This window comes from Rhinolophus sinicus, linkage group LG05, assembly GCF_036562045.2.
Source record: "Rhinolophus sinicus isolate RSC01 linkage group LG05, ASM3656204v1, whole genome shotgun sequence".
Lineage (NCBI taxonomy): Eukaryota > Metazoa > Chordata > Mammalia > Chiroptera > Rhinolophidae > Rhinolophus > Rhinolophus sinicus.
Window position 1 is genome coordinate 9,232,891 of NC_133755.1, and position 23,393 is coordinate 9,256,283.

The window sequence follows — 23,393 nt, forward strand, 5'->3', positions numbered from 1 at the left end:
GGAGGGGAGCCAGAATTGAAGGGTAATCTCGTAGAATTCTCTTTTAAGAATGATCAGTTTGGCAAACAGCACAAAGTGTAGACTGGGACGGGCATATAAAAGAAAACTTGTCAGGAGACCGTGACAAGAAAGCAAGTAAAAACTGTTAAAGCCTGGGGCAGCCTGACGGCTCAGTTGGTTAGAGCGTGAGCTCTGAACAACCGGGTTGCCAATTCGATTCCTGCATGGGATGGTGGGCTGCGCCCTCCACAACTAGATTAAAGACAAATAGATTGAAGACAACAAGCTACCGGAGAGACGGCCAAAGGTTGCTGGTTCAATTCTCGCATGGGATGGTAGGCTGGGCCCACCGCAACTAAGATTGAAAACGGCCACTGGACTTAGAGCCGAGCTGCGCGCCCTCCACAACTAGATTGAAGGACAACTTGGAGATGACAGGCCCTGGAGAAACACACTGTTCCCCAATATTCCCCAATAAAATTTATTAAAAAAACAGTTAAAAGCCTGAACTAGGGCTGTGAGGGCTGAAGTGCAGAAGTGAAGGCAAGAGCCTTTTTAACCAGATTCCCAGGATGTGGTGAAGTTAAAGGTGATGCTTCTCGATGCGTCACTCAGTACAACTGCAATGCATTATGTCTCTCTTTCCCAGAGGGACTGTAAACCTTAAATCTACGTAGCTGATCTCGTATTCCTCATTACATACATACACAGTGCCTAGGACAGTACCTGGCACGTAGTGGCACCTTAATAAATACTTGTTGAAGAAAGAAAGACGGAGAGAAGAAAAAAATGTCTTGGTTTCTGACTTGGTACAGATAATGGTACCAGTGACCTTCCAGGAAACAGAGCAGAACGATCAGATTACAAAAGGGGAGGTAACTTTATATAAATATGTAAGAAGTTTTACATTTGCTTTTATGTCACAATATATACTATGTGTAAAGATAACTCCGTAAGAACTCTATTACTACCTTATCCACCAGTACACGTTTAGAAACAATGATTCTGACACAATAATAGAATGAGTACCACCATTCACATGGGAACTCAAAACATTTTTAAAACCTTTGATCTTTAATCTTCTCCATACATTTGGATGGCTGAGAATGAGAAAAATTAGAAGGAAACTGGCCCCAGGCCACTAATACTGTATTTGACAAGGAGCTGAAGATAAGCATTTCCAAGGGGAGTTTCAGGAATCCTCTGTATTTCCACCATATTATAGATTTCAAAACTAGCTGTGCCTCCCTTTCTCGATGCTCCCTTTCATGTTAAATATTTACTTTATACTAATGCTGCTTTAAGATAAAATATGCATACCGTGTTCTTCTAATTAAATGAAAAAAATAAAAGCATATAAAGCACTAAATACAATGCCTGACACTCAGTTAGGACACTATACATTCTGTCATCATCACAACGACCAGGGTTATCATCATGATTCCGACAACAACACTCAAACACAAGGCCAGACTGCAGGTGGGTCCTGTAAATAAAACATAGGTAATACCTGCATTTACCTAATTGTGTCCTATTATTTTTTCCTCCTATAAGCTTCTTGCTACCTCTTCATACACAGCTTCTTCAGATCGAAATACTCCCCCATCTTCTACCTTCTATTCATTCTTAAGGCTGCTTTCCAAAACTCACTTTTTCCTCAACAATTTCATTTCACACTCCTTGTTAAAAACCCTCACCCTACTCATATCTGTATTTTTCTTCATCAGATTTGTCAAAGGTCATAATTATGTATTGGAGTGTATGTATGAGGTAAGGGAACCAGGCCTTTTTGCTCACAATCACACCCCTAGTCCCCAGGAACATGATTCATATACAGAAAGGACACTCGGTAAATTTTTGCTGACTGTATCAAAAATGATAATCCCACACTTCTTTTTTTTTTACTAGTTTACATCTGATCAACTCCTGACTTATACCTAAATATTTCTGCATTGAATTCAAAATAAAAGACTACGGACACCTACAAATACTTTACCACAAAACTGGCTTGGAGTTTCTTAAACGTTTCAATTTCAAATTTCTCCAAAATGCAGATTTTAAAGTGAAATATTTAAGACAGTAAGAGAAATCAGTTAAGATTTTTAAAATCATTTTAATAAACAATCAAAATAATCCTTGTTAATATTTATTTAATATCTACATTGACTTAACAAATACTCTAAACTGTTACAGATTTGAAATTATCACTGTTTAGATATTTTGGAAATTCTTACCTTGACATTTCCCAATAATAGATGTAAAATCATCTTTTGCAGACCTGCAAAATATGCACAAACTTAAGACAATAGTTTAAGCCCAACAACACTACTGTGTAGTACTATAAAACACCACAGATAACAGGCTAGACAACTTCTCTAGGCAACACTAAATCATTCCTTCTCTTAGAGGTGGTTTTGTGCCTCAAATAAGACTCTTTCATTAGTGACATTTTCTTCCAACATTTCTTTTTCATCAGAAATTCCTGCTATAGCAGGAATAATGGTTTTCATTCAGTCAATCTGAGATATAACCCAAGCAAAAATATTTTTTAAAGCTCTGCAGATTGATCCTGGTTAAGAACCAACTGGTTATTATCATATTACAAAGTTTAATCACTTAGGGGAAAAAAGTCTTATTTTAATAAATCAAATAACTTTAATAGGGGACCATATTTTTATCGGTGATATACTTCAAAGCTATGATCTTGAAATATATACCAAAGATGTATAATTATTATAATATATGTTCAAAAATGAAAATCGGTGAACCTACTAGAAAATAATTTAATAAAAATTATCAAAAACTTTAATTTTCATAGTATTTAGTCCAATAATTCCACTTCTATAGTTATCCCTGTGAAATAATTATAGATACAAATACATATCAAGGAAATTGCAGCCTAAGTTACAAAAGAGGAAAATACCGCCAGTATAAGGAGATTAATTATTAGGTTTTGCTACATGCTCTTGACAAAATATTATGCAATTATTGTATGTGACATGTAAAATTATTCACAATATATTAATTTTCGAAAATAATGAAGTAAAAAGGTATCGGAATGTACAGTATTATGTTAGTAAATATATATGTAGTATATATACACAGAAGTTTCAAAAAAATACGCCAAAAGGTTAATAGACAGCTCTGGACATAGAATTATAGGTAATTTGTAGTTTTCTTTCTACTTAACTGTATTTTCTAATATTTGTAAAAATGACTAAGCATTGCTTTGAAAACAAATCTTAAACTCTTTAGTATTTTTAGCCATTTATTAAAATATTGTTATATTATGACAAAAGCCAATTATAAATATGGAAATAAATTTCCTCAAGAAATTGAACTATTTAGCCTCCAAGTGGAATGGAGCATAAGGAACATGGTCTGTGAAGTGAAGCTAACCTGGGTAATTTGGGCAACATATTCCACATGGGAAAAGAAAAATTTCACAAGCAGAAAGCTAAAACCAGTGATGACAACTGAATTCTCATTGATACTATTTTTAGTCAAAAATAATGACATAGCAGGAAAACCTTTTGCCTGGTGTCTAGGCACCCTGAAATGTCTGCCCATTGCTTATTTTCTGAGAAGTAGGAATTAGGCCTTGCCTACAGAACGGAGCAGTCCCCACTTTAGGACGTACCACTCATTTCATCTGCCATTGCTAATTTCCTAAAGAATGAATTCATTTTCCTGAGTTACTGCTATTGCTTTCTCTCTTTCACAATTGCTGTATTACTTAAAAATTAAAGATGGAAAGACCGGCTCAGTGCCTTCTAGATGTGTATGTAATACCACTGAATGAGAAGACAGAGAATATCACTGTCTAAAGTAATATGTGACCTTGGTCTTTTGCAGACCACAAGTCCTTCTACGGCTTTATGGCAACAGGGCGGAGGGGCCCCTCCTTTTTTGTACCTTCCTGAGTATCTGCTTTGTTGACCTCACAGCAAATAGTCAAACAAGAGTGGTTTCCAGAGTTCTGGAAGATATGCATCGTCTACTGAGAAAGTAAAATTCCTCAAGAGACAGCAGTGGTCTGGGAAAATAGAAGGACGAACATGCCACTCTAAGAAAGTATCCTTCATTCTTTGATTGACAAAACTGGTGTTTGACACCTCACAAAATTATGTGTTAACAGTAAAATCCCTTTAAATATGTCCTCTTGAAAAATCTTGGTTCACATCAGTCACGTAAAATGTTTCTCAAAGAAAATTTTAATATGAAGATTAAAGTTACCTTATCTCCACACACTGATCTTGAACAGCAGCCAAAAGTTTTCCATTGCTTTCATATGGGATAAAAAAAAAAAATTGTATATGAACATTTGTAGCAATCTTGCACACCGAAGGAATTATTTTAAGTTAAAATCATTTTTAATTTTTTCACATGGTTTAATTATTCATCCTTACAATTAGCTACGTCTATAGGTACAAAAGCATAAAAATGATTCAAAACAGCTTGCTTAACACATTTAAACAATACTAATCATATGTGTCAAAGGGAACTTATATACATAAAAAATCAAGACTGTAAGCCATAAGGACCCCAAAATTAATGTCTATAATGAAATTTAAATACTAATCCATATAGAGGAACATTATATGAATTTTACACATCCTTACCTTGCAAGTACCATATGCCAGTTTATCTGTTTATTGACCAAGCGAACCAGTCCATCAGGTAGCAAAAAAGGTGCCGGGCTGAAACAACACATGAGTTAGCTTAAAATCTAATCAAGACACACACACACACACACACACACACACACACACACACACCGCCCCACCCCCACCCCCAAAAAACATTGGAGCTAATCCTAGAGAAGAGCCAAAGGTCTCTTTTATGGAACTATATTATCTCTTGAGCTTTTAAGATTAGATGTCCTCAAGGAAAAAGCAATCTATGATAAATAATTCTATAAAATATATATTTAAAGGATTCTTACATACATATCTAAAAGCTGAATTATATCCTTTGTCAGAATAATCATTTCTTTGTTGTTTTTAGGGCTCAGAATTAGCACCATGCCTGAAAACATACTTAACACTCAAAAGAATATGAAAGTACCCAAGAACTGAAACGTAAAGAACCTTCTCTGATGCACAGCAACTAAACACCAACCACGAGACATACTACAACAACAAGGACAAAGAGTTTTGTAAAAGACATGCGAGCTATCATGTGGGCTTTCAAGACAAGGCTGAGAACGCTCATCAGAGAGGGCAGAAGTTGTCACGAGATATTCTTAATAACGACCAAGGGAACAAAACTTACCCTAAGTCTACTAAGGTGTCCTGTCAGGCAGGGTACGCCAAGTGTTTGAAATCTGTGTTATGAACTGTGTTCACCTGTATCTACTTTATAAACTGGGTTCGCCTGAATGTCAGCATCTGTATCACAGTTCAATTCTGAAATCTTAAGTCATAAATAGGACAATTTTGTTTGACTTGGATGTTCATGCTGTTTCTCTGAAGAACTGACGACTCACCTGTACCGGACGTACTGGCGTAAAAATAATAAGCGATCTGTAATGAAAAAGAAGTAACAGATGCAAACATGAATCAGCTGTTCTTTAGGACTCATTTTAGATTTTTTGATGACAAATCTAAAATATCCTACAGACTGAGTCATCACAAAGCAAAACATGGAGCCGGCCCGGTGGCTCAGGCGGTTAGAGCTCCGTGCTCCTAACTCCTAAGGCTGCCGGTTCGATTCCCACATGGGCCAGTGGGCTCTCAACCACAAGGCTGCCAGTTCAATTCCTCGAGTCCCACAAGGGATGGTGGGCTCCGCCCCCTGCAACTAGCAACAGCAACTGGACCTGGAGCTGAGCTGCGCCCTCCACAACTAAGACTGAAAGGACAACAACTTGAAGTTGAACAGCACCCTCCACAACTAAGGTTGACACACTATTCCCCCAATAAAGTCCTGTTCCCCTTCCCCAATAAAATCTTTAAAAAACAAAAAACAAAACAAAAAAAAACATGAAGAATACAACTCGTAAAATAAAAGAATAAATAAAATCGAATACCCACTATAATTTTTACAAGATCATATACTTGTTTATATTAAGTTCCAAGTTTGTATATTCAAAACTTTGAAGTATTTCCTAACAGTACAAAAAGCAAAAGTGATTTGAGATGCTAAATTTCACTAAAGAGGCTTTAAGAAAACCATGGAATAGAAATCATAATCATCCTTTAAAACCAAGTATTTTTATAAAACTTAAAGACACCATATTATACTTTATAGCAAAGATTTAAATGATAAATCTATAAAGGAGGACATCCACAGAAAACAAAATCTCTAACACTATTGACAAGTAATGTTTTATATGATCCCATTTAAAATATATGGGTGTGTGAATGTGTGTACCCAGTTAGGTATGTATCACTGGAGAAAGGTCTGAATGACAACAGATTATCTCTGGGTAGCAAAACGAGGAGTAATTTGTAGTTATCCATTATCTCTAAATTTTCTACAATAAATTTTATTACTTGTGTACATTTTCTAAATTTTCTAAATTTCAAAGCATTTGTAATAATGGAAATCGAATATGCTAGTGCTTCTTGTATCAGAAGATAAAATTATTTTATTTTTATTAGAAGATAAAATTATAGTTAATTTCAAGTACTCAAATCCTTTGAACCTGAATCTTCTCTTTAGAAGTAGCTCAAATTTACCGGTATAATAAGGATAGGCTCTGGAGTCAAAAAGACATGTGAATTCCAAATGAATGACGTTGGACAAATTTCCTCACCTAAACACATAAACTTGTAACAGTATTTACCTTGCTGGTCTGGTAAAGGTTTACATCAATTAATGCACATAAAGCCCTCACAGCACCAGCTCTGCTCAATACTTCCTCAGATCCTATAAGCTCAACTATAATGTATGTCAGGAGTTAAATGAATGCCCTGGTTAATCAGATTTGTAATTTGAATAACTGACCAGCTGTACCTGAAACATGTAAGGCACTTAAAACAGCCTATCACTATCTTTTCACCTTCAATGTCTATGCTCTGAGACTCATATTAGGGTTGATTTTCTTCAGTTCTTCTAGAATACATCTATAATGGTTAAACTCTCACCATACTTTAGCTCTAAGTTGTATTAAAAATGCATGCACATACGTATACATACACACACGTGTGTATATATAGATCATGTATCATATATAATTAAAATATGTACATATATAAAATTAAACTTGGGTAACATATATGCTCTTCACTTTTATCAAGCTCCACATCAGAAGTCTTAAGAACACATTTTAAAATCCCAAAATTTTCTAAAACAGCAAAGTTTTGTAGTGGGGAAAACAATTATCTACTAACTATATCATTACATGTAGAAAACTAAGTAAGCTATGCTTACCTGTAACTGCTTTTGTGATGATAAAGGATGCACCATGTTTTCGGTTGCCTCTAGGCTGCAATTGGAGGGGGAAAAACAAAAACCTTACAATTAAGAAATTTTCTAGTAATCCTTATACAATATGTAAAGTTATGTCTCTTTGCTAAAACTCGGAGCACTGGGTACAAGTTACCAGTATTTAAACACTACTTATATATAGAAACAAAACAAATAGAAGACTGGAAACAGTGGGAGTAAATGTGAGCATATCCAAATTACAGGCGTTTGTGAGGATGGATTGAGGCTGTAAACTGTTTCAAATCAAAACATTCTTGTCCAGAGACAAGAGAAGTCAAGGTCAAAGACCACACTGGTCACCAGTTCAGTGGGGGGGGCAGGGGGAGCGCTACAGAGGCCTAAATCAAGTTTTGCTTCAGAAAAAGGGGTCATATAAACTCAACTCTTGAGGCAAATTTATTGAACGTTGTACAACCACAGAGATAATGCTGATCACGGATACATAACTGCTACACTAAATAGTTCCTTAAATACAGACCAACCATTGCTAGGCTAAATAATACCAGGCACTACAAATCTGAGTAAGATGTACTGTGCTAAGAAAGGAACGGTGGAAATATAGCAAATGCAGACAGATACGGCTTAAAAGCACAGAAGTTATTTCACTCAACAAACATGAGCTGATCATCCAGACCAAAAAAGAAAAAAATGATGAATCAGGTGTAGCTGCCCAGCAAGAGCCTGTAGTCCAACAGCTGAAATCAACAGACCCCCCCAAAAAAAGTGCTAAGAGATTTCTATGTAAATTGATGCTATGCTTATTTTTTTTAAATCAATTTATAATGTTAAGCATTCTGAAACATTATTGTAATTAACCAGTGAGTGCTAAGGAATGGAAACTTACAGAAACTAAATAAATACTTTAAAAACAGTAATACATGCAGATCTCTGCCAGCCTACAAAATATATTATTCAGGACAAGCAGAAACTGCAGTGGAAGGAGGTTAAAGAAAAACCACAAACTTGATAGGAGAATGTGCAAGAGAACGAGCAGTTTCTCCAGTAAAGAAAACACTTTTAAAAGATGCTGTGGAAGAGAATTCGGTATATGGCCTGGACGCCACGATCTTTAACAGAAGTCGTTTTCCATCTTGCTGCATCCGCGGCGTCTGAAACAGAGACTGGGACGTGTTGGGCACTCAGTAAGTATCTCCCGGATAAATGTGGTTTCCTGGTTCCTGCACTTCCTTCCCCTGGGCCTGGGGGGCCCTCTTGACTGAGATCCCCAAGGTCCCTTTCAGGTTACAAACCCCTAGGACCCCTTCTTTAGCAGAGATGCCGGCCCCGGTCAAGGAGCTCCTCCCTCTTCACTCCTAAAGCGTTTTGCTCACCAGCTTTATTAGAGGGCATGTTACGCTAGGTGATTGGAAACGTGTGCTGGGTTGTCTCCCCCTAGACTGCAAGCACCCCGAAAGGTATTCGCCTCTGTACGCCCAGCGCCTGGCACAGCGTCTGGGACAAGACGCACACGTCGTCTTACTAAACGCGTGTTTAGTGAAATACACAGGAACTGGCGATTCAGCTCCAAGCAGGAGCGCAGGCTTGACAGGAGCGGCCCGCCGACGGGAGGGACCCCGGGCCCCGGACACCTGTCCCGCTGCGGAGCAGACTCGGCCCCGGCAGCCCCGGCCGGCCCGCGCCACGGCACCCCGAGGGTCCGGGCAGAGGCCCCCGGAGTCCAAGGCCGTCGCTCCCTCCGAGGACCCGCAGCGAAGCGGAACGCGAGGCGGAAGGCACGGCCCGAGAGCCCGAGCTTCCCCCGCTCCACAACCGAATCAGATCGCAGGCGGCATCTCAGAAGCTGCCCTCGGGGGACGCAGACCCCGGCGGCCCCCCGCGCCGTTGCCAAGGCAACGCACACGCTGCGGAGCGCGGCCCCCCGCCCTGCCGGCTCCACTCGCCCTACGTGGCTCCGGCTACGTGGCTCTGGCCGGGCAATGTCCGCGCCCAGCGCGCCGTCGCCGTACAGGGGCCTGGTTCACCTGCACTTCTGTCTCCGGGGGCCACTCGGTGTTGACCAACAAGTCATAGAGGATCGTCTCCTCCTCGCCCTCCGCTGTGCCTGGAATGACAGCCGGCGCGGACTCGGAGGCCGCCATGCTCGCCGGAGACCGAGCGGCGGAGGGGGCGCCACTACGGCGTCCCGCGAAGGACAAGCTGCCCCGGCGGCGGCCGCTTTTAAGTCACAGGGAAGGGGGTGGGGTTAACAGGATGTGGAAAGGAAATGCGAGGTTAGCCCTTCTGTGAGTAGACGGACAATGACTGATGCTCGTCTGGGGCCACTGGTTCTGTCCCGCTGCGCTTCTTGCTGCTTAACCTGCGTGAGCTCAGCCAATGCTGCACCGCTCGGCTTGTATAAAACGAGAATGGTCCAAAGCATCGCCCTGAGATGCCAGCATCCGTTCATGGATTCGTTGCCTAACACGGAGGAAGAGTGCAAACAGCGTGTTTTAAATAAACACCAAAAAGTTATGCCACAAAACAGATTAAGCCAATGAAAGGTACCAGAGGAATTATGTTACAGGAGCTCAGAAAAAAGGCTGAAAGCCAAGGGGTCTGGAGGGGCTTCCCAGGACAGATGGAACTTGTCCTGGGTCTTTAACAATCAGAATTTGAATCAAACGGAGATTTGAGGAGGCCATTTCAATGGGGTTAGCAAAGACAGAGGCAAAAATACATCGTTGAAAGACCAGCAGCTAAACAGAACCCAAGTGGGAAAAGGGTGTGGGGACAGTAGTTGAAATGATAGACTGAGGACCTACACGGAGGGGGCTAAAATGCCAGCCTCATTTCTTCATTCATTTGTTCACTCACGCGTTCAACAAGGGCCTCCCTGTGGAAAGCAGAGCTTATTGTAAACCGAACGGATGTACATTATACATAGAATTAGCACTGTGTCACATTCAAAAGAAACCAATACTGAAGATGTTTTGCAGGAATTATATTGCGTAACATCCATCATGATGCATTAGGCAGTGATGCAAGTAAAAGCCTACTTAGGGAGCCCAGGGCTCCCTTTTCTCTCAAAGTTAAATGACCTCTGAGCAAGCCTTACTGCCTGCCCCCCCTGACCCTCTCACCTTATCTCCTGCTCCCCCACTACCTTCAGCCACGCTCACCTTGCTGTTTCTGAACACACCAGACACACATCCACTTCAGGGACTTTGCATGGATTGTTTTCCCTGATTGGAAGGCTTTCTACTAGATATATCTGCTTCTTCCCTTCATTTCCAAGTTTTTGCTCAAATGTTATCTTCTCTCTGAAGTCTACCCTGACTGCTTGTTTTTTAAATTTGCAACCACCTTCCCTGAACTCAAGCTTTCCAGATCCCCCTTACCTTTATAGCACCCAAAATGCTCTATAATTTATGTTTTACTGTATTTGCTTATTGTCCCCATTCACTAAAATGTGGGCTCTGCCAGAACACAGTGCTCTACTATATACATACAGATGATACAATGGAAAAAACTCAGCTTTCCAGCCGTGTAGGGAAAAAGCACATTCTTCCCTACTGTGTGTGTCTTCCCTGTGAGTCTCCTTTACTACTCACACAAAACACTTCACTGCTGACACTAACAGTCACCAAATATGTGAAGGTTTCCCACACGCACACCAACAAACAAATCTCCGACAATAGAAGGAAGTCCAAGAATTCAACTCAATTCTGACACAATCAGGAGATAACAGCAGATCCCATGGGTTAAGAGCTCAGTTCCACAAGATTGCCTCCTGCACCCCCACCCCATACACATTTTGATGCAAGCCCAGGTTATCACCTGTGCTTCTGACCAACCGGCTACAGACCTAAGATTTCAAAGGCCAAATACTTGGGTCCGATTAATTGGCTACAGCAGCTCACAAACTCAGGGAAACATTTACCAGTTTATTGAAGGATATGACAAAGGATACAGCTAGATGAACAGCTAGATGAAGAAATACACAGGGCCCCATGATAATATCCCCAAAGTTTATAACAGTGCCTGGCACAGAGCACAGGAAAAACTATATATTATTTGTTGCATAGAAATCTTCCCAAAAAACTATTATACACATTCTGTCCCCAAAGTACTTCTCTTGGCAGCAGCTGTGTCTTTTTATCAACTCCTCAGTTGCAAACACCAGACATCTCTCCCCATCCCACCAGGCTGACAAGTTGCACAGCTCCAGGGAGCACTTCCCACATTGCGTGCTACAGGATGTGAACGGGTAGGAATGTCATTCACTTGAGAAGTATGAGGGGTGGCCCCTGAAGTGCCATCGAGCCTCAGCACTGCCCACTCCCATCTCTGCACACAAAGTTTCCTTGGCTTTTTACTCCCCTATCTCATCCTTTCTCTCCACCTGATCAACACAACCGCAGCCAGGAGGTGGCCAGCCAAGCCTACAAAGAATGTTTTGTGACGGGGACAATTGTAACTGCATCGCCAAGAATTTTTTCTTTACCATCATCACACTATGGTAATTGCTTGATTCATCCTCACCCTTTCCCTATTTACTATAGTTCGTACAACAGCACAGGAGCCACAAGGCTATACCTGGCTGACCTCTGGGAGCTTATATTCTGCAGGAACCAAAAGCACAGGCTGAAACTACACCCTTTGGGAAGTGACTGTACAAATTGGTTGCTGTCTGCCTCTGTTTTATGAGATTTGATTTTAATTGTGTAGCTCTTCTTGGGTCCTGCCTGATGTAGAGTGTTCAGTGATCCAACTCTCCTCTCTTCACATGCCGGAGGCTTTGACCCCAGGCTCCCCATCCCACCCCACTCCTAGAGTCAGCCCTAAAATCAAAGCTTGGTCCCTAACGCAGCTGGTGACTTCACTGCTTTGCCTCTTCCATGGCTTCTCCTGCCTGTTTTCAAGACTCAGGGTTTCCTTTATTTTCTGGCGAACTCATCCATTTCTTTCACAAGTTGTGGTTTTGTTTTCACATTTTAGCAAGTCCTTTTGGTGTTTGCAGGAGTCTTTCAGGAAGTCTTTCTTGTCTGACAAATTGCCTGAAATGAAACACTCTAAACGTCAGAGAGGGCAACACAAAGGGGGAGGGCATTCTCCGAGCTTTGTCACAAACAGCCTTGCAGCTCACAGGTGCACAAACCACAGATCGCAGATCGCAGATCAAGAATGGCTCCAAAGGGAGATGCCTGGCAGCATCCAAAAGGAGTGGACTTGTTTGCCAACATGTATAAGACGTCTCTGGGGCGCCCCAGAATTGTCTTGTAGGGGATTTTACAGATGACTGAGGTTCCCATGTGACGAACTGGCAGCAAGACCAGTGAAATCAGTGTTTCATGTTACAGTGGTGACTGCCCCTCTTTGTCTACAGACTGGGGACACCTAGGAAGTCTCAGATAACACCAATAATTCAAACATTCAAAGGGCAGCTACAACATCAAAATACTGTGATCCTTTGCAGACAGGGACAATGGCTTTTTAATCTCTATAAACCCAACTTGAAGGTAGGTCCTGAATGCGTACATTTTTATTGACTGCATGAATTATTCATGGTTATGTTGATGGCTGCTATCGATTAACCAACCCTTTTTGCTTAAAAGGGAGACTGCACCTTTTTAAAATCATTTATTTTCTCCAGCAAAATAATATAAGCTCAAGAAAAATTTCTCTCAATAAGCAGACCATTCATGAGCTCTGGTAGTTTCTTCTACTGTTGTAATGAAATTCTAGTCAAGTCCTTCAGTGTATCCTTGAGCGTCCTCTAATAAAAAATGACAATGGAAATATTAACCAAAAGAACAAGGAGTCAATGGAGCTGATGAAGAATTAATAATGTGTTTTGATAGGGCAAAGCACTAATTGAAAATGTAGAAGCTATTAAAATATCAGGATCAGACACTCTGGAAAAGCTAAATTAAACACCAAGGATTAAGAACCATTTGAGGTGGAATTACTAAATGTCTCTCAATTTTAATGATGTTAGCTCCTCAGTGGAATTTCTTGCAATAAACTATTTCCTGTTCAAGTCCTTATCATTTTCCGTTTCTCTTTAGATAAAGATGTATCCCCAATATTATACTCTTAACGTTTTTAAAGTCTAAATTGCTATTTAAATACAATTTTAATCTGATACAGACATGAACTTTATGATTAAAAAAGAAGCTTTGCAACCTAATTAAGTCCTGAAGGAATTAACTAGAAGAAAAATTAAAGGGCAAATGAAATTGAAGGGGCAGACAAAAATCTTCACCAAACTTAAGTAACCAAGTAAGAAAGTAGTGTGTTCAGGTCACATGTACCCCTATGCTCGAAATTGCTCTAGAGTTTACAGTGAACCTCAGAGATAGAACTCAATAGTTTTGCAATGAGTACACATTTGTAGAATGTCATTTCTTTTGCTTTTTTTTTTTTTTTTATAGAACGTCATTTCTTCTTCCCCTGAGAATCTTGTACAATCTTCCAGATCCTTCTCCTGCATCTGGCTTAGACTTGAGAGAGTCCTGAACAAAGACCTTTTTTTGAATTGTAGCTCTCTTACTGACTCCATCTATTGCCTTGCATAAATTATTTAATCTGTCAGTGCCTCGGTTTCATCATGTAAATATGGAGTTTGGGGGACCTAAAGTAAGGCATAATTCTGACAAATTCTCTCCTTGACCAAATTCTAGCCAGGCTCCCCTGAGCCCCCTTCTGGACTAGGCCTCAATCTTGGCCTATTAGAAACTATATGTTCTCAGCACAAACGATTCTGTCCACTCCCTACCCCCTCCATGAAAAGAGTTAAACACGGACATAGTTTCCATTATAACAGCTCAAGGATGGCCGGAAGCCATCCTTCAAGTGACTGCCTGAGAAAGCTCAAGGCTCCCAAAAGAGTTTACTGTTAGTTCTACCCAACACCTGACATAGGCCTGGAAATCCCTTTCTTAGAGCATTTACAAAAATATGTTTAAAATTGTGACTCCTTCCTCTGTCCCTTTGAGATGTGTATGTATCTCCTACACCTCAGTCTTTCTCAAGAACCTGAAAGCTGTTCCTTTGAAATGGAATCAGGAAGAACAGGGCCTCTGGCCCCCGTTTCTGTGAGGGGACAGAATCCTAACCTGGATAGCTGGCAGCTAACTGACCCAGTGGCCTGTACACTGACCAACCAACCAACCCCTTGTAACTTTTCACTTCCCTTACTGCTCAAGCCCCCTGCAGGTCTCCCTTCCTATTCCGCCATTTTCCTTTTAAAATGCCCGGTCACCTCTGTACAAATCAAAGTTTACTTCAGTTCACGCTGGACCCTCTCCCTTACTGCAGTAGTACTTTACTGATTAAAATCTTTCGTCACCACTAGTGTCCTCTGACAGTTCAGGAAGTGGGAAATCAAATTGACATCTAAGAATACAGCCATGAAATCAACATGACAAAATCGGTAAGTCCTAAAAGAATACTCTATTTAAAACAATCTTTCTTCAAGATCTGAGAATTAAGTTGGTGAACTTGTTGCAACTATGTTGCTAACCTTTTTTGATATCAGAGAAATTATTCATTATGAATTTGTACCAACTGGGCAGTTTACTATCTGGAAGTGCTGAAAAGGCTGCGTGGACAAGTTAGACGATGAACTTTTCGCCAACAATTCATGGCTCTTGCATTACGACAATGCACCAGCTCACACAGCACTGTCAGTGAGGGAGTTTTGAGCCAGTAAACAAATAACTGGATTGGAACACTCTCCCTACTCACCTGATCTGTCCCCCAATGACTTCTTTCTTTACCAGAAGATAAAGGAAATATAGAAAGGAAGACATTTTGATGACATTCAGGACATCAAGGGTAGTACTACGACAGCTCTGATGGCCATTCCAGAAGAAGAGTTCCAAAATTGTTTTGAAGGGTGGACTAGGCGCTGGCGTCGGTGCATAGCTTCCCAAGGGGAGTACTTCCCAAAGTGACCATAGTGATATTCAGCAGTGAGGTATGTAGCACTTTTTCTGGGATGAGTTTGCGAACTTAATAGACCGACCTCATACATATGTGGTCCAGGGAAGGTCCCCTGCATCAGAAGGTATTTAAATGCACAGTCCTGAGCTGCACTGCAGACGTGAGCAATCCAAATACCTGAGGGTTAGATCTAGGAATCTGCATTTGAAAGAGCTCCATTCTCTCCAAAGTAATTCTGATCTGCTTGACTTTCAAGATCAGTAGCCTAATCAATTAGGTAGCCGAGTAAATGTGTAGCTGAAAATTTTCTTCCAAACAAGTGGTTAGAGCATAGCACATATTCTGTGGGTTTTAGCACTTAACCCACAGGCAAGCCGTCTCATATAACAATTAGGGGTGGAGGGTAGGGCAGGAAGTACAGAACTCTGTCAGTTTTCAATCAAATCCAGAGAGGCCCCAGAGAGGAGACAGCCGTGGAGAGGGCACGGAGGCTCCACACATCCCCCTCCAACGGCAGCTTCAGCCTCCTGAAAGCCCTCCAAGAATGGAGGCCAGGAATCAGCATTCAGTGTCATCTACCCCGTCATTCTTTTCCTTCAGATGCTAACACCACTGTTGATGCCTCAGCATGAACGTGCTATAACAGAGAGCACATGTGCTGTGCCCAGACCACCACTATTCTGGAGTAAACTTTCCATCACCATACTTATAATGTATTATTTAAACCAGGGATGCTCACACTTTACCGTAGATAAGAATTAAGTAAAGCCAGTCTGGAGGGTCTGATCGTCCTCCAACACTGACTGACCTGAGGGCCAACCTCTGCCCGTCTAGGACTGGATTTTGGATGTTAATGGAGGTGCGTATCTGAACCCCACTGTCGCTGTAGACTCCCAGATCTGGGAGGCTAATACCCATGGTGAAGGGAGGAGGTTTCTCTTTGTCCTGATCAGAACCATTCTCTTCACCCATTGCCACTCCTTCTTCGTCTCCAGAGCTGAGCTTAGTCTTCGGGCGTCCCCCACCCCCTTCTGTGTTCCTCTCTACTGGCTACTTCTCAGCCGTTACCACGCTCAGGTTTCTTTCATGATGAAGAAGCACAGACATCCCTTCGCTCCACATCCCTGCATAATTTTCACCCAACTTCACCTCATGCTCACAATAGCAGTCTGTGCTCACTACAAGTAATCACTTCCCATGTCCCTTTATCCTACTCCACCGTGGCTCCCAAGTCCACCCCTCCATGAAACTGTCCAAGCATTTAAAGGGCCCAGGACATGCCACCCCAAAATATGCCACTTTGATGTAAGGATGATTTTGAGCTGAAGGCAATTGAGAAGAAGCAGATACAAGACAAACTCTCTGCTCTCCCCTATTTGCCTAAAAGCAGGACATAAGTGTGTAAAGATGTCCCCCTTCTCTTGTCACCTTGGACCCCTCTAGAGCCTTTATCAGCCCAGAAATGGAAGCAGAGGTATCTACATAACAGATTTTACTAACTTACCCTTATCTTCATTAGTTCCCCCATATAGTCACCTTCCCACAATTCCCCCTCTATAAAATTAAAGTCATTTTCCTTTGTCTTGTCAATATTCCAAAAATGTATCGTTGTTTTGTCCATATGCTCTATAAGCCCAAGTTCTAACCATCCCTTTGAGTTTACTCATGTCTGAGTGCTCTGATGCATGTGTACACGTTCGTAACCTTGGGCTTGTTCGTCTGTCTTTTGTCAGTCTTATTTACAGGGCCCCAGCCAATGAACCTCACGTGGGTAGAGGGAACGGATTTTTTCCTCCCCCACACATTTAACACGAATAATCGTGTAAACTTCTGGAACGTCTGTTCTCTTGATTTCTGATACCACACTCTTAGAGTTGTCCTTATACTGTTCTGACTTCCCCTCGCTCCTTGAGGGCTTTATTCTCCCTATTCTCTACACTGCTCTGCCCCGTCGGATGCCGGGGTTCTCCCGTACCTTGTCGCTACAGAAGCGGTGCTCACTGGGAGCACTGGCATCACTGGGAGCTTGGTAGAGATGCAGAGGCTCAGGCCCAGACTTGCTGGGTGGGAATCTACATTGTAACAGAGTCCCCAGGTGATGCACGGGAGGGGCTGGGAAGCGCGGCTCTGGGACTCGGTCCTCACTCCCTGCTCTTTTCCATGACACCTCTCGGTGAGTTCCCCAATTCCCAGGTTCACTACCTCTCTGTTGATAATTCTCAAATCTGTGTCTCTCCCCCAAGTACCTCTTTCAGGCTTCAGACTCATACAGCCAACCACAGGCTGCCCATCTCCATCTGTAAGGTCTGAATTCGCACTCGATTCCGCATGTCCAGGACCTGCCAAGCTGTTGCCCCTCCTTTAATCTCGTTCTCAATTGATGTTAACACCATCCACCCAGCTAGTTATCCATAGTACACACGTCTTTCTTCCTCTCTCATTTACTCTACTTCCACTCTACCCACTCTCCTGCCCCAATCAAATCCAACGAGGCATCAAATCTGGCTAGTTTAATGCCATTTTTCTTCCTTGTACTTTCCTGTCTGACGTCTTTTCTTTATCCGAGTTTTCAAGTTTGTTACATTTTACATGCACAGCTGCACTAGTGTGTTAATGGCGCCTACACAGAGCCATTCTTCACAAAATCACCTGAGTTATACAAAATTGAAATTTGATCCTGTCACTGTCTCGCTTACAATCTGCTTCACTCACCACAGTGGTTCTCAAACTATAGTCCCCAGACCAGCAGCATCAGCATTGCCTGGGAACTTGTGAGAAATGCAAATTACAGGTTTCACCCCAGACCTACCTATTGAATCAGAAACTCTGGGGAGGAGGGCGCACACCCGCCTTTGAATAGGCCCCTGGGTGATTCTGGTGAACACTGACGGGTGAGAACCACTAATGTACCAGGTCAGAACTATCCTAATCTCACAGCCAGAGTCCTCCCTGACCTAGTCCCGGTCCAAACTCATTTGTTTTTTCCTTAAGATTTATTTTATTTATTTATTGGGGAAGGGGAACAGGACTTTACTGGGGAACAGTGTATAATTCCAGGGCTTTTTCCAAGTCAAGTTGCTGTCCTTTCAATCTTAGTTGTGGAGGGCGCAGCTCAGCTTCAGGTCCAGTTGCTGTTGTTAGTTTCAGGGGGCAGAGCCCACCATCCCTTGCGGGACTCGAGGAGTCCAACCTGCAACCTTGTGGTTGAGAGCCCACTGGCCCATGTGGGAATCGAACCGGCAGCCTTCGGAGTTAGGAGCACAGAGTTCCAGTGGACTGAGCCACCGGGCCGGGCCCAAACTCTTTATTTCGGTCCATTTTATGATTTGAATTTATCATCTGAGAAATGGAGAAATCTTTGTTATTTCCAGCTGTGGTAGCACATCTCCAAAATGGTCCTCCAATGATTTTGTCTCCTTGTATCCATGTCGTTGTGTAGTTCCTCTACATGGAACAGGGCTCATCTGTGTAGGCAGCAGCATATGCATGAGGCACAAGGGCAGGGGAGTGTGGAATGGACAGTGGGAGAAGTAGTCATAAAGTCCAGCTGTGATCACATGACCAGTTTCAGAAATGTGGGCTATAATTGTCATGAGTATTTCTTCCTTATTTTGTTATGAATATGAGATATACATATATATGTAGCAGACATCGTTATTTCTTTTCCCCTCTCTTCTCCCTTTACCATGCAACATAAGGTGCATTCATTTAATGTCATAGTATTTAAATATTAAATTTACATCATTGTATTCAAGTTACAAGATATGAAGCAGAGGAGTAAATGTCACGCAAGGACTCCGCATCCTTGTTTAGGGAAAGATTAGTGAGTTTTCAGTTGTACACAGGTTAGTTGTATCACGCACGTTAGGTGGAAGAATGAACTTGCTACTGTCTTTATTTGGAGATTAAGCACAGTGTAAGGAGATGCATATGGGTGCCCAGGTGACAAGGGGTGGACTTGTGATGGTTAATTTTATGTGTTAACTTGTCTCGGTAAAGTTGGGCCTCATCGAGTCAGTTGAAGACCTTGATAGAACAAAGGGCTAACCTCCCCCAAATAAGAGGAAATTCCGCCATTAGGCAGCCTTCAGACTTAGAATACATTACTGTCAATTCCTGGTTTTCCAGTCTCACACCCCACCCTATAGATTTTGAACCTGCCAGCCTCTATAATCCCATGAGCCAATTTCTTCAAAACAAATCTTTCTCTCTCTATACACATCCTATTGACCCTCTTTCTCTGGAGCACTCTGACTAATACATGGCCACACCAAATTATACCCTGTCCCACATGCTTTTCTTACAATGAAATGTTGACACTCCCCCTTCCAGTGGTGGGAATCTATGACCCCCTTGAACCTGGCAAACCTCTGTAATTGCCTCAATTAACAGAATGGGGTGGACGTGACACTGCTTGACTTCTGGAGCTTTGTCAGATAAGACCATGTGGCCCTTGGGATGCTGGCTTTGAAATATAACTGCCACATTGTGAGGAATCCCAGGCCACATGGAAAGGCCACAGCTGGCCAACAGCCCCAACCAGGGTCTCAGCAACACAAGTATCATCTGTGTCATGTGAGTAGAGGAACCGTCAAATGATTCCAACCCCCAGCTTTCAAGTCTTTCAGTCAAGGCACTAGGTAGTGAGGAATAGATATGTCATTCCTGCTGTGCCATGTACAGGTTCTTCACCCACAGAATCTATGACATGAGAAATGGATGTTTTATGCCACTATGTGTTGGGGTAATTTGGTATGCAGCCATAGTAACTGGAACGTCACTATTCAGAGCTATACCTGAAGCAGCCTTCACACATTCCCAGGCTTGCTATTGTAACATCATAGGAACCCATGGCCAGGCAGTATAAATTTCCATATTCAGAATTATTTTCACCAGGTATTTTGAAGAATTCTTGACCATTCTTTTTGTCCCCCCACCCTTTTTAAAATATAGCAAGGTGTCTTGTTTCAGTCTGCTTTAAATAACAATCAAAGACTTTGCTACCAAGAAAACCTGTGATCAGTTTCAAGAGACAAAAAGGATCTACAGTAAAGCAAGGACACCGGGAAGGAGGCTGAGGACGCAAGCCTGAACCACATGTACTGATGCAAAATGGTTCTCTTCTGCAGGTAATGGAAGTGAGGGGTCCCGGCAGAGCTTGGGCGGCTAGATTCCGAACATTTGTCTGGTGCACAGTCTGTTCTTAAACACCCACAACCTCCAGGCCATGTTCTTTTACTCAGACTTCAAGTGCAGCACCATTTCCATAAGAGCCCTGAGCATCGTTCAGAGGGGTTGATGGGCACACAAGATGGTGGTTGTGGGAGACAGAGTGACATTGATGCCTGCCGCCAGTCAGCACCCAACCATAAATCGTGTCCCTGCCTGGCTGGCTTATAATGAGACCGACACAGTTAGTGAGATCTCTTTTTCTGTTTTACAGTCCTTTTGAAACTCGTTGGGTTGTCCTTTGTCTCCCTCTCCTCATATATCTGGAGTGATGGACTTTATGGCCGCTTCTTCAGGGGATAGAGAATTATAGAGCTCTGGATTTATGTCTACTTGCAGGGCCCCCTCTGGTCCAAGCACCATAAGGTGAATGCTGGGGCAGTGAAAATGATGTTGCATTCTAATAGATCTGGGCCAGTTTCTGACAGCTTATTTTGACAAAAGCATAAAATTCAATGATTGTTGCTCAGCTCAGAAGCTGTAGAAAATTCAGGGGGGAAAAAAGAGGACATTTAAAAGTGAGCTATCTCCAAACTGCTCTCTGAATCAGGTAAATTGTGGAAAACAGGGTAAGCTAAGCCAAAAATTTAATGACAACAATGGCTGGTCTAGGTGGAATATGATTTATTCCAGAGTGTGCTGTATGAAAATACTTTTTCCTGATAGTGGGGAATTATCACCTGCTACTTGAACAAATACGGAGTCTGAGATGCAGGGCGGTGTGGAAGCCAGCCTCAAGATGGCCTCCAAATGAAACACATCTTTGTGTGTTTCCACAATGAATAGGCTTCTGTGACCAATGAGATGTTGCAGAAGTGCCAGTGTATGACATTGATGGCTAGGATATAAAAGATATCCCTCACTCTGCTTTGTTTTCCAGGATGCCTTGTTTTAGTAGCAAGGGGGTGGGGTGGGAGCGCCCACAGCCACATCAGGAGAACATTCCAGCAACCCAGCCAGAGGGCAGTGTGGAAATGAATACAGGCCTCCTGCTAACTGCCGCACAGTCATAGTCGAGAGAGCACGTTACCTTTAGAAGCTGAGCCTCCCTCACTAACTTTCAGATGACTGCAGTCCTGGCCAGGGGCTCGACTGCAACAACAAGAATGACTCCGAGTCGGAGCGCCCAGCCAAGCTGATCCTGAATTCCTGTTCCACAGAAGCTGCGAGTGATAATACATGTTTATAGTTTTAAGTTGCTAGATTTGGGGGACAACTTGTTTTGCAGCAATAGATAACTAAGGGGGATATATAAATTAGAATTAGATTTAGCTGTGTGGGGCAGAAAACCCCAAACAAAGAGATAGATGTTTATTTCCCTCTCAAGTTAGCAATCTAAAGTCCCAGTTTTGGCTAGAGTGGCACTCCTTGATGTCAGAGACTCAAGCTACTTCTCTTTAATCGTCCTACTCTCCTCGGTATAAGGCTCTCTTCTCATAGTCCGATATGGCTGCTCAACCCCCAGCCATCACATCTCTATTCTAGTCGACAGAATGGTGGAAGAGCAAGAAGGATGCACCACCTCCCTTCAGGACACTTCTGTTTATATTCCAATGGCTAGAACACGTGCATATGGCTACATCAAGTTATGGGGGTGGGGTGCGCGGCTGGGAAATGAATTTTTTATTCTAGGCAGCAATATGTCCAGCTAAAAGTCAGAAATTTAAGGAAAAAGAGAAATAATTACTAGGACAAACTACCAGTATTGACTACCTAGAAATTAGCATTAACCAAGATTTGCTGCAAGGTACTATCTGAGCTAAATATAATTAGGAATCTATCAAGAAGATAGGTGTGGTATGTTATAGATGCCTGCAAATTGCCACTCATCAAACCAAGAGGTAGAGCCTATTTACCCTCCTCATAAATCTGGGCTGGTCATGTGACTTGTGTTGACCAATAGAATTTGGCAGAAGTGACACTGTGCTACTTTCTAGGCTGGCTTAAAAGATATGCAGCTCTGCTTCCTATGTTTGGAACACATCCTCTTGAAACCCAGCTACCATGTAGGAAGTCTGTCACCTCTGTCCCTAATCCTGCTGTGAGAAGATCCAAGTTGGCCATGTGAAGAGAGTGAGACCATCTATGGGAGCTCTGTGGCACCACACGTGGGACTAAAGTCTTCTCAGATCTTCCAGCTCAGCCCAGTCACCAGCTGAGTGCAGCCAAGTGAATGATCCCCCATAATGTCACATGAAGGAGAAGAACCAGCCAGCTAAACCCTGCCCCAAGGCCTGACTCACAGAATCATGAGCAAATAAGTTGGTTGCTGTATTGAGCTGCTAGGTTTTGGGGTAGTTGTTACACAGCACTAGATAACTGAAACTGAAAAAGGAAGGCTATTTTAGGGAGAGGGAACAGCATAAGAAAATACACAGGGGTGAGAGGCCATCTGATGCAGGCAAGGAATTCTATGTAGTTTGATATGCTGGAGGGTCCAATGACCCCAGGGAATAAGCTGGAAGTAAGCAGTAGGCTGGGCGTGGAGGTCCAGTGAGTCCATCCTAAGGTGGGTCAGGAACCTTACTAGCTAAGAGCTGTATCAAAGAGGAGACAGTTGGCTGATGGAAAGTTGGCCACATTAGGTTGACTCAGCAGGGTTCAGGAGCCAGAGCAAGTACTCCTGAGTCATCTCTTCTCATAACATGTAGATCTGAGGACAAACTTCCTGGGCAGCAGTCGAGAAAGGAGAAGTTGTGGTTACTTGTGTGGAATGATGGATGGGTTTGTGTCAGGTACTGTGAGGAAGTGCTTGGAGGTATAATGAAGATATTGCATTTTCTAATCAACTTTCTAATGTTCCAGGAGGAAGAAGAGTACATGACATTCAGCACTTTCCCTGT

General features: G+C 42.4%; 1 protein-coding gene across 2 annotated transcripts in view; it reads right to left on the bottom strand.

The window, feature by feature from the left end:
- Positions 1–9,592, bottom strand: part of NBAS (NBAS subunit of NRZ tethering complex) — a 269,220-nt gene extending 259,628 nt beyond the window's left edge. For both annotated transcript variants that reach the window (XM_019751941.2, XM_074331709.1), the window contains exons 1-6: positions 9,417–9,592; positions 7,378–7,432; positions 5,489–5,525; positions 4,623–4,700; positions 4,237–4,284; positions 2,235–2,278 (exon numbers count right to left, since the gene is read on the bottom strand). In XM_019751941.2, coding sequence (XP_019607500.2) covers positions 2,235–2,278; positions 4,237–4,284; positions 4,623–4,700; positions 5,489–5,525; positions 7,378–7,432; positions 9,417–9,533 — 379 coding nt within the window. In that variant the 5' untranslated portion in view covers positions 9,534–9,592. The remainder of the gene's footprint in view (positions 1–2,234; positions 2,279–4,236; positions 4,285–4,622; positions 4,701–5,488; positions 5,526–7,377; positions 7,433–9,416) is intronic.
- Positions 9,593–23,393: the final 13,801 nt, after the last annotated feature.